Source organism: Mustela erminea, chromosome 13 (genome assembly GCF_009829155.1).
Source record: "Mustela erminea isolate mMusErm1 chromosome 13, mMusErm1.Pri, whole genome shotgun sequence".
NCBI lineage: Eukaryota > Metazoa > Chordata > Mammalia > Carnivora > Mustelidae > Mustela > Mustela erminea.
In genome coordinates, this window is record NC_045626.1 from 59,082,219 (window position 1) to 59,095,278 (window position 13,060).

The window sequence follows — 13,060 nt, forward strand, 5'->3', positions numbered from 1 at the left end:
TAAAACACCAGTGGTACATCAGTTTACACACGGATCAGTCGACCAGTACACTGCCATGCAGCAGACCACACGTGACACCAACAGTGCTGACGCCGAGCACCACAGCGGGGCTCACGGAAGGGAGGTCAAGAGGGTCCCGTATGGCGGGAGGATAAGATACAGCAGTTCTCGATTGGTCAAAATGTATGGGCGGGGTGATAAGTCATGAATGGTTCCCCTCTCCGGGTGGGGCGGGGAACGGGAATAATGACAAGTCCCAACATGCCTTGCGCAGAGCAGAATTCACCCTTTATAACTTTGTAACTGAGCTTTTTGCTGTTTTCATTGAAGAAGATATGTTTTATTTGGAGCTCCCCATCCTGAATTCCTTGAAAGCATTTTGTAACCCAATTGCTGAAGCAGAAATATCTGCCCGTGTAAAATGGATACAGAACACTTCGATGTTTTAAAAAATAAGTCTCCAACAATGAGAGAGGGAAGCTCAGAAATAATCACACGGAACTGAATTGTCCACCCCGTTTTCTGAGTGGTATTCAGTTAAGCCAAACTAGATGCCTTGCATGGAGAAAGAGATGCTGGTTTGATACGCAACCGGATATAAACCAACATCTGAGAAAAAAAAGAAAGAAAGAAAGAAAGAAAGAAAATGTACAAAGAAAATAACAGAGGAAGTCTAGCGATGGCAGGGTCATTTTGTCTGTTAACTTCTCATTTTGCCTAATGATTTTTTTTTTCTTCTGGATCATGTTTTAGGTCTTGGCAGATGTCACTAGGGCGGGAACCCACTGGCTAAAATCCTCATGATGCCCCCACAGAGCAACAGTCGGGGAGGGAATGGTGGCAGATTCAGGCCTGAGGACTGCGTGAGCTACAAGAGGAGAAGAAGCAGACAGAATTACCACGTAGGCATCATATCAGTGCTGACGTAGAGTTTAATCCAAAGGGGGACACGCACCTCAAAGGCCTCTGAAGAAGGCTACTGTAATAAGAATCTCCCAGCCTAAGCACCAGTGGCTGACCCAGGGGAATGGGTCTTTGTGGTCCAGGATGGCTGATTTTTCTGGCTGAACATCGTCGTCGTGGGGGCAGACTAGGCCTGCACACACCCAGGTGTGCCCAGCCAGGGACTGGGAGGCAGAACGGAAACCATGCAGGAAGTCACAGCCTCTAAGCCTAGCAGGTGAACAACCAAATGGTCTCTAATGAAGACATAGAGACTGATTTTTAAGAAAGGCCCTAACTCCTTTAGGATGTCAAATCCTTGACAGAATGAGGCGATGAGGAAAAGGCAAAGCGGAAACTCAATGGCCAAGCACAGGGAGCCCTGGGCTTGGGTCCCTCCCTATGCTAATGTTAACTGGCCATTGGCATTTAGATAAATTGTCCTCTCTAAGATCTCAATTTTTTTTTTTTCTGGATCAGAAAAGGTTTTAATATAATGAAAATAGCTGCAGATATAATTATTTATTTGATGAAGTAGTTTCAGTAGAAATTGTTGACCTCATGTTTATAGACCTATTAATATTTAACTTGTTCTCTCATTTGTAAGACAGGGGATCTGGACCTTGGAACTTCTGTATTTAATTTCCTGTTTTTAGAGCTACACTCCTATGGCCTTTTAGGGGTTTGCAGGCAAAAAGATACTGTGTACCTTTCCCTGTGGCCCTGCTCAGATTTTTTGCATGGGAACCACTGTTGTAATCCTCAAGTGTGACTCATCTTGCTAATGCCTGCGTCCACTGTCGCAGCAGCTGACCCTCACACCCCACACCGTCCCACTCAGTTGGGTTATGTGGAATGTGAGCAGTTTGTGGCCCAATCCCGGGCAGTTTTAAAAGAAAAAGGGAAGAGGAGTTTTCTGATAACAGGCCCAGGTGACATGCCTGAAGGGACAGTTGTGGTCCCCTCACTGATCAGCCTGCCCTTCGAACCACCCCAGGGCACACCGCAGCCTCTTAGGTGACTTGTTTCAAGGGATAAACACTCCCTCTATTTCTAGGAATGCTCCTTAAACTGTCATCTAATGTTTCTTGCACAATTTAAAATAATTTATTTTCAGGGAAAGTAGAGGATATCTGATTTCATAAAACAACCATTAAGACAAGTGCCATTTTACAGCCAGATTTAAAGGAAAGAGTGCTTTTTGCAATAAGTCAAAGGGAATATAGAGGCATTTGTTAGGCTCTCACCCCATTTGCAGTATGCCCAAAGGTGAAGATGGGTGACAGGGATGCCAGGCGGGGTCACCACACAGGGGACGGGGCCACACCGAGCATGCGCAGCCGCACCCATGGTACTAGAGGGGAATGGTACTAGAACCTTGCTGATGACATAGGTGTCTCCGCTGGGAATCCCTTCTTGGGAAGACTCCTGCCTTTCTAGAAATCAGGTGGCTTCCAGTAGACTTTCATGTAAACAGATACTGTCTACTGATTTGATAGTTTCCTAAAGCAAAAAACTAGAAGTGGAGCTCAGCCATTAAGAAAAGGGCAAGTGTGGGGCACCTGCGTGGCTCAGTGGGTTAAAGCCTCTGTCTTCCACTCAGGTCATGATCCCAGGGTCCTGGGACTGAACCCCGCATTGGGCTCTGTCCTCCGCGGGGAGCCTGCTTCCTCCTCTCTCTCTGCCTGCCTCTCTGCCTACTTGTGATCTCTGTCAAATAAATAAATAAATAAAATCTTTATTTTTTTTTAAAGGGCAAGTGTGTTAACTCATGTATTAACAACAAAACAAACCCTCTTGTGTTTTCCCTTTCTTTAGGTTGAAATAAAAAGTAAAAGATACATTAGGAACTAATTTTAAAGGTACTGGTTTTCTACTAGTAAATTCATTGATTGGTCACTTCTAAATTTGGGAGATAATTCTAATAGTCTTTGTTCAAAAACAATCAGTAGGTTTAAATAACTCCTACCTCATGGTTTTTGATCATGGGTACGGTTTTATAATTGTAATCTTGGGTCTGATTTAAAGGCAGTTACCTGATTTTATTTGATCAGTCTTCTTCCTTTTTTATCCTTCTTAGGTTATGTATGACTTAAAACATTAAGCTAATTTCTTAGTGGGGCATATTGTCAGTTGTTATGCAGTTAAAAGTTACTAATACAGGAGTCAATTATGTTTATATTATGGACAACTTCTTTTCTTTTTTTTTTTAAGTTTTTTTTTTTTTTTTTAATGTGTTTATGACAGAGAGAGTCACAGCAAGAGAGGGAACACAAGCAGGGGTAGTTGGAGAGGGAGAAGCAGGCTTCCCAAGGAGCAGGGAGCCCAATGACAGGATTGATCCCAGGACTCTGGGATCATGACCTGAGCCGAAGGCAGACCTTAACGACTGAGCCACCCAGGGGCCCCTGGACAACTTATTTTCAATTCACTCTCTAATATTCTCTTTGATTTGATTCTGAATTTGGTTCTTGAGCAGCTATTCTTAAGCCTGGTCAGGAGGCCTGTGACACCCTTGAAAATTTATGGGGAAAACTGGTATTTATTTGCACTTTTCCCCCTTTGGGAGATAGTATATCTCAGCATTTTTCCTCATCTTACTATTCTCCACAATTTTTTTTTTTTTTTCAAAACCAGTTGTTTGGTCATGAATAGGTTATAAAGTGGGTGGATCTGGAAACTCTATGATCCCTCCTGTGGACCCTCATTCACCCCTGTAACTAGGAAACAGCATCTGTCAGCATCTTGAATATTGACTACATTCAGACAATTTTTTTTTCATTCAGACAAATCTTGTCTTTCCCTGCCTCTGCCAACACAATTGCACATTTTTGCAAACATGCTCATGCAGTTTTTATTTATTTTTAAGGGAAAAGCTCCCATGAAGTATCTTGGTAGAATGTGGATAAAAATGGATTTTCAGTTTTTGCACAAAAATGAATCAAAGAGAAAATAATTCTGTTTAAATTACTGATCTATATAGAGAAAATTGTTGCAACAAGAACAATTTTAAGAAAGTTGGCAGCTTCCAAATGGGATAGTTATTTATGGTTTGCAAAAAATAAAAATAAAACATAAACCATAATGATTTTTTGTCTCAATGTAGTCTGCCCAAGGAGAATGAAGCTTCTCTTTCAAAAACGCAGATTGTGGGGTATTTTCAGGAAGGCACACAAGGGGGTGATGTCTGTCAAGCAAGGGACATGACGCTAAATTTTCACTTTGTAACTTTGCTATTACTAATGGTTGTTTAAATTGCCAATTAAGAAATGTGGGGGGGGGGGCTGGGTGGCTCAGTGGGTTAAAGCCTCTGCCTTCGGCTCAGGTCATGATCCCAGGATGGGGTCCTGCGTTGGGCTATCTGCTCAGCAGGGAGCCTGCTTCTGCCTGTCTCTCTGCCTGCCTCTCTGCCTACTTGTGATCTCTGTCAAACAAATAATTAAAACCTTAAAAAAAAAAAAAAGAATTATGGGTATGTTTGGGTGGAGAGATAATGAGAAACTTTTATTAGCATGCCCACTGTTGTAACAATCACTTATTTTATTCTAGAAATTTAAAGCATCTTGAACAGGATCTCAGTTAGCAAATAAATGTTTTGACCTTGAAAGTCTTGAGAGTTTCTGGCCTCAGTGTCTCTTCTCACAGAAATCTACAATAGCTGAAACATTTCTGTTTCTTTGGAACTGACAAATGAGCAAAGATTATTCCCAAATTATGGGAATAATGCCTTTTATTATCCCTCAAAGGACTTTAAAAGAATCACTACCTATTTTGGGGGAGGGGCAGAGGGTAGGAAAGGATATATCCAAGCAGAATTTCATCTGTACAAAAATCACATTTAAATCAATATATGAACACATATTTTTTTCATCAATAAAAATGAGGTTTTGGGCATACATTCTATTTTAAACCTCAATTTTTTGCTCAATGCAGTGAATATCTTTCTATATCAATAAATACAGATTTGCATCAATAGGTAAATTATTGGGGAGCAAGACAACAGGCACAAGTGGAGCAGCTCAAATATAGCAGTTCAGCAGCAGTGAAACATAGCTCTTAAAGGTAAACCTTTTTTTTCACCCACCTCTCCCCATTCAGATTGCAATTTCCACTTGTGGTTATCTATTTGGGATTTGGTATCAATAAAATAGACTCAGCTCCCTCCCCTCTCTTGTCCTGTATTATATTCGTTATTTGTGGAGGTCAGATAGTCCTCCAGGGTTCTGAGGCCCTGCACAGTGTCCGACGTGGGACTGGAGACCATACTGCTGACCACCTAGGACCTTCTATGACAGCAGGCTTGCAGGGTGTGTCTGCTACCCTTCCCCGGGCAAGAGTCCCAATTCGGGGTTCCATGGATAATTCTACCAGTGGGTCTTTCTTCCCAGACTTGAACTACTTAGAGATGATATACCTATATGTGTCTTATTTCAAAATTGAGTTCAGGGTCTGGCTTGGAATCGGTGCTTTTAAACCTGTTTGATGAAAGCAACGAATGCCCTTGGTGATAATGCTCCTGACCTATGAAGATGTACACAACGTGTGATTCATGTAGTCTAGCTAATCATCCTAGGCCTGCTGGCCTCCTCCAAAGACAGGACTTCTGCTTCAACTCAGAAGCTAGCTCTGTGCAATCCCCAGCAGCTATCTAGAATGCTGAGGCAGAAAACAGGGGAGGCTCTACCGGGACAGGCGGTAAGAAAGACAGGTCAGTTCTTCAAAGTTGGCCTGGAGTACAAAGGAGGCCACTAGAGGCAGCACACCATGGTGGGTGAGATCCTGGGCTCTGAGCTGAACCACGGGGTTTGGGATGCTGACTCCCTTTTATGGTACCTCCTAGTTGTGTGGCTCCGGGTACGTTACGTAACCTCTCTGTAACCGAACTTCATGTTCCGTAAAATGGGGATGATAACATGAATCTTACAGGGTCTTGGAAGGATGCAGTGAGGTAATCCATACATAGTGGGTGGTGCTGGCCCGTAGCTAGTGCGGGGTCCCTGTAGTGAGACAGTGCAGGTGATCACAGAAGCCAGGGAGGATGGAAGAGGACAAAATCGCCTCTTAAATGTTTATTATGGATCGCTAACAATCCTGAAAGGAGAAAGATCAATGATAGCAACAGATGGAAGAAGATTCCAGTACAGAAAATACTCTGTGGGGCAGCATTTTTTTTCAGAGAAATCAAAGATGGTGGCCCTTGACACAAATAGTCATTTTGTGATCAGGAAGTCTCGTTCTTACTTGCCTCTGGCTTAGAAGTCTCTGCCCTGTGCCCATGAGTTGTACTGGTATTTTTAATATGGTCTACTTTTCTTTCTTTTTTTTTTTTTTTTAAAGCTCAGCATGGGGCTCAAACTCACAGTGGTGAGATCAAGAGTCCGACGCTTAACCGACTGAGCCACCCAGGCGCCCCTCTCATAGCCTATTACTGATACCTGATTTTTTTTCTGGCTCAGTCGAGGGGAGGACAGTGTTCCTTTCGTTTTGTTGCACACAGGGAGGTCACCTGAACGGGGTGGGGATCCATGAACATTTTTGATTAACTTTCACCTCACACATCCATTTCTCATCTTGCTGAAGCCCGGCTCTTTCACCTTGGTCAAAAGCAAACCCACTGTTTAGAACATGAAGTACCTGGAGATGCTGTCGTGGGAATCTAAGCTATCCATCCTGTGGGCTGTCTGTGCAGCAGATGCGGCGCCAGCACGGTCGTCTATGGTGTCCAGTCCAGACTCTCTGGAAAGGTTCATGATGTGGTTCTGGTAGTACATGTGGATGCTCTCCCGCGTGGGGACGTTGCCCTGTGGAGGGGAGACATCGCCACAGTTCTTACTTGTCTGTGCAGCCCCCTGGCGCTTCTCAATACCAAGAACTCTCAGTCGACATGCCCACCTCACGCAAAGATGAAAACAAAGCTAGTCAAGGAGGGCATTGATGTTAACTCATTATGGGTGAAGACAGTCAAAAGACACAACTTCCAGCTATAAAATACATAAGTCCCAGGGATGTCACGGACAGCACAGTGACTGTACCATATACTTGGAAGTTTCTAAGAGGCTAGAACTTAATAGTTCCCATCACAAGAAAAAATAATTGAAACAATGTGTGGTGATGGATGTTAAATGGACTAACTGTGATCATTTTGGAATATATGCAAATATCAAATCGTTGTATTGTACACCTGAAACTAGTATGTTACATTGTCAATTACATCTCAATAAAAATAAGATAAAAACTAGTAAAAATCAAATCCTTTCTTGTATGTAGGTAGTTTGGCTAAGTGATGATAACTTTTTCAGAAACAAACTAGTAATTTTAAGTACTATCTATAAACCGTATGTGCCTATATTTTGCTGTTCTGCATATATCTTGATTTTTCCCCCTGAGAAGTTTCAGATCAAACTTCCCAGACTAAACAACATAATCCTTCCCGAGACAGCAGAGTCGGTGCACCTGCAAACTGGTGAGGGGAAGGAACAGAGTGAATAAACTGGCTATTGTCCCAGAACTGTGTGTGCACGTGTGTGTGTACATGTGTGTGCATACAGTGTCTGATTATTTTAATTCTGAGCAATGGAACAGATTTAAATATACAGAAAAACAGAGGGGTTATATAAAGACTGTCCAGAAGACAGACTATAGATTTTGTGTTATCCTTTTTGGAGTTCTGGACATTGACTTTTAAAAATCTTTGTAATGAGGGAAGACGCAAAAAGAATTGTACCCATAAGTGTTACCTTTTTAATTTCTCTGGTCAGCATACATCTTTCAATTCTCAGAACTGTAGATATATCAATATGTTCCCTTGAAATGGAGTTAAGCCAAGTTGTGAAACTATCCACTGTTGCCAGAAAGAGAACCCAGGTGAATTTCAAAATGTTAAATATCCTCTTGATGATATTATCTAGGAAGAAGAAAAGCAACAAGGTTTCAAAGGTATAAAATGCCCAAATCAGCCGTTTTGCTATTGTGTAACACAGTGATCTCTTACCAAGGACAGACCTGGTTTCAGACCTGCATACCTAATATGAAGTGATGCCCGTGATGCTCAGCGTGATGGGGATGGGGGTGGGAGGTGTGGAGGAGGACAGGCAGTATAGGAAGCTATGGGTGGGTCTTTCTACACATGCACTGGCAGCATCAAAACCAAACTGGGATAGAATTTTTATCCCGTGCTCAAAATATCAGTCAGGATAGGTCCATATTCAGAACACAGGTTTGATAAAGAGTAAGGTTGCATTCAAAGTTATTTCTGTTGTTGACACAGGGATAGAAGCTATCCAGGAAACTGGATCCTTTAATGTTTTTTTTTTCTAGAAATTTCTTCTTTTCTTAAGGAATGACTATTTTTGGAAACAATTCTATTGATTCAGTGAGACTTTTGATGCTTGGCAGCTGCTGTTCAGTTCAATCACCTGCCGCCTATTCTGTCAAGAGCTGAGTAGGGGTACCAGAAGTATGCTGATACTACGAATTAGCTTCAACATTCCTATTTCATTCTACTGAGCTGGGCCCACACAGAATTCTGCACATGAGATTGATCCTGTCCAAACCAACAGATGCTGTGAGATTCCTGATGTTCTCGGGTTGTCTTCCCTCTCTGCAGCTGTGATGTGGGGAGCCGGGCCAAGCTGCCTAGCATGATAAGCTCAGCTCAGATTGTCACCTGTCTGTGACACCCTCTGGGTGCAGGCACATGTGCCTGTCTTGTGCCCTCAGGGAATTCCACACGGGCTCTCTGATCATTGTTAAGGTTGGAGGAGGTTCCCTGGCTATGACCTAACTTATTTTAGGTCAGAATCAACATCAAATAGGGAAGATGGTGTCTTAACTATCTGTCTGACACGTCCATTCCCAGAAGCCAAAGGTTTCTCAGATGGTATCCAAGGAACCATTCAAGCCACCAAATTTTGATCCATGTGAATTTTTTAATTTGGTATTTAAAACATTTTGTCTTATTAGCGATTTCATACATTGACTGCAGTAAAATGACTCCTTAGTGAACACCATAATGAATTAAAAACTGCCTTAGTGTTTATCAACAAAACCCTTAAACACCACCAGCAGCACCACTAAGAAAAACAACTGGTATCCCTCACCCTTTCCTCCAACCAAAAGATGCCAGGCTGACTCTGAATTTAATTTTGTAATAGGGGGAAAAAGAAGTTATTTGTGAATCAGGTTGGCTAGAAGGAAGGCATAATTTCTCTCGGGGAAAGGTTTGTTCTTTTCAAAAGGAGAAACATCGAAGGGAGCTTTAATCTATGGACAGTGTGGCCTCAGGACAGAGTCCAGGTGGGCAAGGTAGAGACAAAGAAGAGTTGAACAGTTCTACCTACTGAAGGAACAGGAATCTTGGAGCTGCCAGCTGGTACCTGGGGAAGAAAGTGGGAATGATCTAATGAGCCGGGCCCCAGAGGCACTAGCTGGGGAGAAACCCGCTGAGGCAGGAATAGTGATCACTGATTTTCCCTCCAACGTTGTTGCCTGTCTCTGCCATCACTGCCCCCCCCCCACCCCGCTATCCCCCAAAGCCTCTGTAAAATGCCGTCACACCTAACAGTTTTCCATGAGGTGTACTTTAGGAAGTAAAGCAACGAGGTATCTTCTGCCGAGCAAAGCTCAGGAAGGGACCAGCTGCTACATGAAGCCGAATGGAGAGAGGTCCTGCAGATTCCACAGAAGAGCCATTCTGAGCCAGAGGTGGCCAGGGGCCCTCTATGGGTCTTGCCCCTCCCCCAACCCATTTTGAATTTAATCTGAGCCAGGTGTGAATTTCCCACAATGCTTTCTATGGAATCTCCAGCTGTGTTGTGTAGACGTAAAAAGAAAGTCTGAGCCCTGGAGGCTGAAGGACTTGGGGGGGGGGTGTGGTCATACCTATTAATAAACTTTAGCAGCATCTCCCATTTTGGACAATTTATTTATTTACTTTGTCATATTCACAATGATTGCCTGCGGTGGTGATGAGACATGTGATTATGTCACAGTTGTGCCGAGCATGGTCCTGATGGTAAGACTAAACTTGCGGTGATGGAGACACGGAAAACACATACTTTCTTAACTCACATGATCACAAACTAACATGAGATGTGGCCGTTTTAATTTTTATTTATTTCTTAGCCAGAGAGGCAGTAAGGCCCACAGTGGGGAAGGGCACATACTTGGGTTCAAATCCCAATTCTACCCCTTAGTGGTTATGTAGACTTGGAAAATTTACCTCATCTTTCTCTGCTTCAGTTTCTTATCTGTTAAATGAGGGAGAGGGTTTTTGAGGGGAACAGTGAGATGCCTAATGCTCTTGGGAAAGTGCCTGGTAGAGATGTGTGATCTAAAATGTTAGCTACTATTGTTGTAGGTAGCTTCGCAGCAAGAATAGAACATCTGGCTCCACATATGCGAGAATCCAGTATTCTGGAAGTGGGGGTTCAGGTTTAAGAACAGAGCCAAAGACGGTTAGACAGCCTTGGGGAAGTCTCATTTTGGGCCAGCAGATGGCATCCTTGGAAGTATCTGTGTCCATAGCAAGAGTACCTGAAAATCTTGGCCTGTTATAAATAACGCACACAGGAGTTCTAACCCTATGACATTGAGGTAATGGCAAATGGAATTACAGAGACATTTAAGTTCATTTCATTTGAAAGCTCCCCACCCCCCTTTTTTCTCCTTCATGGAAAAATCTTCCTCCCAGTCACACCTATGTGAAGCCCAAATGACACCATGACTGAGGTAGGGGTTAGAAGACAGGGATTCAGTCCTTACTCTAGTAACTACATAGTCCTGAGCCAGCTCACTGGGGATAGATGCTCCCTTTGTCAATTGAGGACTTTGACCAACGCTTTTAGAGAAACTCATTTCCCCCACCGTACTTACCTCTCATTTAAATCCTTCTATGTCTTTTAAAATTAATTGGCAATAGTTTTTGTGCTTTTCTTTGGGTGGCTTCCATGGGAAATTTATAATTTACTCCCCTAAGTCCCCTTTCACAAATATTTGGGGAAGATAATTGACAAACGGACTTTAATCCAACATTTAATCCAACAGTATAAGTGTCAGATCTACTTTAAGGAGTCCACTTGGAAATGTCACTAGAGATGAGATTTCAAGGGACACTTGATTATTTAGTCAAAGTCCAGAAACAGTATTTGATGAATTATTTTTAGGCAGCCTCCCGTGACACATCTTCTGGGAAAGCAACATTTTCAAACTTCCCCCAGCTCACATTTGTCTTTGTTTGGTTACCTGGTCCATCAGATTTCTTTTTGATTGGTTCCTGCTCTCGGTCTTCCCACTCCACAGGACCTGCCCAGTGTGTTCAATAAACATGAGTTAGGTCTTTTTGGGGTAGATTAAACGTCAACACTACTCTTCTGGGCTAAAAGGAATTCTGTAATTAAATCTAGAATATTCTGCCTAATATAAGATTTTTGAAAAAAAATCTTAAAAAACAGCAATATTCTTGCATGTGAAAATTATACGAAATTCAGATTTTAAGGAACAGAACTACACCCATTTGTTTACATATTGTCTGTGGCTACGTTCCCACCCCATCCTGGCAGAGACTTGTGGCCTGCAAAACTCAAACATTGACTATCTGGCCCATTACAGAAAGAGTATGTTGACTCCTGATACATACCATGACATTTTAATTTTGAATACCTAGAGGTAATGTTACATATTTTAGTGTGTCACTCCATAGAATGGTATTATGGGACCCCATTTTATTTTTTAGCCTCTTATTTCAGGCTAAAGATGTCAGATCTAGCAAATGGAAAAATGGGACACCCAGTTAAATTTGAATTTACAAAAAACAATAATTTTTTTTCTTAGTTTAAGTCCCATGCAATATGTCCACATTACACTTGGGCTAAAAATTTATTTGTTGTTTTTCTAAAAACTCCAGCTATCACTGGGCCCTGTGTATTTATCTGGTAGTACGAAGACCATTCATGAACTGACTTCAATGAACCATCCCAAACTTACTTTCCACCATTCTGTTTTCCATCGCATCTTGTCTTTACCAACTAAGCTGACCTGTTCTTTAATTTTCATACACAACCTTTCTTTCTTCTGCCAGAGTGTCACGCTCTACTAAAATACTTTTTCATGAAGTACTTTATTCCTTTATACTCTTGGCTATAAGTCCTCCTTTCTCCCTCTGGTCCCACACTATTTTATCTATGCTTATTTTTTAAATGGAACTCTGCAGTTACTTCATTTCCTCATCTGTAATGCAGGAAGAATAAAATGTCCTGGACTGTTATAAGGATCAAATGAATTACAGCCTACAAAGTACTTCGAGCAGCACCTGGCATTGCAGAAGGCTGGAATCCACTTGCTTCATCTGTCTGGAAGTAATCTGAAAGGGACGAGCCCTTCTACCAAAGAAGAAGTGGCTAAATAAATATTAAAGGAATGAATAAACATCTATTTTCATCCCAATACCTTTTAATTATTGCTGTCTTTGATCTGAGGTAAACATCGGCACATGGAATCATCTTCATGAAACAGAGTAATGAGATATTTGCAAGATGACTAAAAACACATTTTTAGAGCTCAGCAGATAATTTTGTGAGAACGCATGGTGGAGGATAGCAAATACAAGTTGGGTGGGGGGGGTAGAAAAGGGGATAGTGAGGGGGAATTTGTAACACTAAATATTAAAACTAACTCGATACCCACTGGACTTAAAAATAGATGACACTGGCCCAGAGCTAGACAGTAGGATAATGGATCAGAGTCCAGAGCCTAGAAACAGACCAAAGAATAAATGGGAGCTGAATATCGACAAAAGTAGAATTTAAATTCACTAGAAAAAAGGAGAATAATTTAATAAACAGGGATAACATAACAGCCTATCTGTGTAAAAGTAAACAAAGTAGGTCTCTATTTCACAGAACAATAAAAATGCAAAATGTAAATAAAATTGGGAGGAAATAAGGGAAAATAATATCTGGGGGGAAGACTTTCTTAAGCAACATGGAAGCCCTGAAATTACAAAAAGAAATTGAGACCTCTTGGATATCAGAAAAAATTAAAAATTGTTTAGATAACATATACCAAAAACTAAATAAAAAGATAAGCACTGGATGTGTAAAAAATATTTGTAACACATAAG

At 41.8% G+C, this 13,060-nt stretch overlaps 1 protein-coding gene across 4 annotated transcripts in view; it reads right to left on the minus strand.

Annotated features, from left to right (window-relative positions):
* Window positions 1–13,060, minus strand: part of PIEZO2 (piezo type mechanosensitive ion channel component 2) — a 451,560-nt gene that overhangs the window by 37,352 nt on the left and 401,148 nt on the right. For all 4 annotated transcript variants that reach the window (XM_032309673.1, XM_032309672.1, XM_032309670.1 and 1 more), the window contains 3 exons: window positions 11,185–11,244; window positions 7,680–7,846; window positions 6,577–6,743 (listed from right to left, as the gene is read on the minus strand). In XM_032309673.1, coding sequence (XP_032165564.1) covers window positions 6,577–6,743; window positions 7,680–7,846; window positions 11,185–11,244 — 394 coding nt within the window. The remainder of the gene's footprint in view (window positions 1–6,576; window positions 6,744–7,679; window positions 7,847–11,184; window positions 11,245–13,060) is intronic.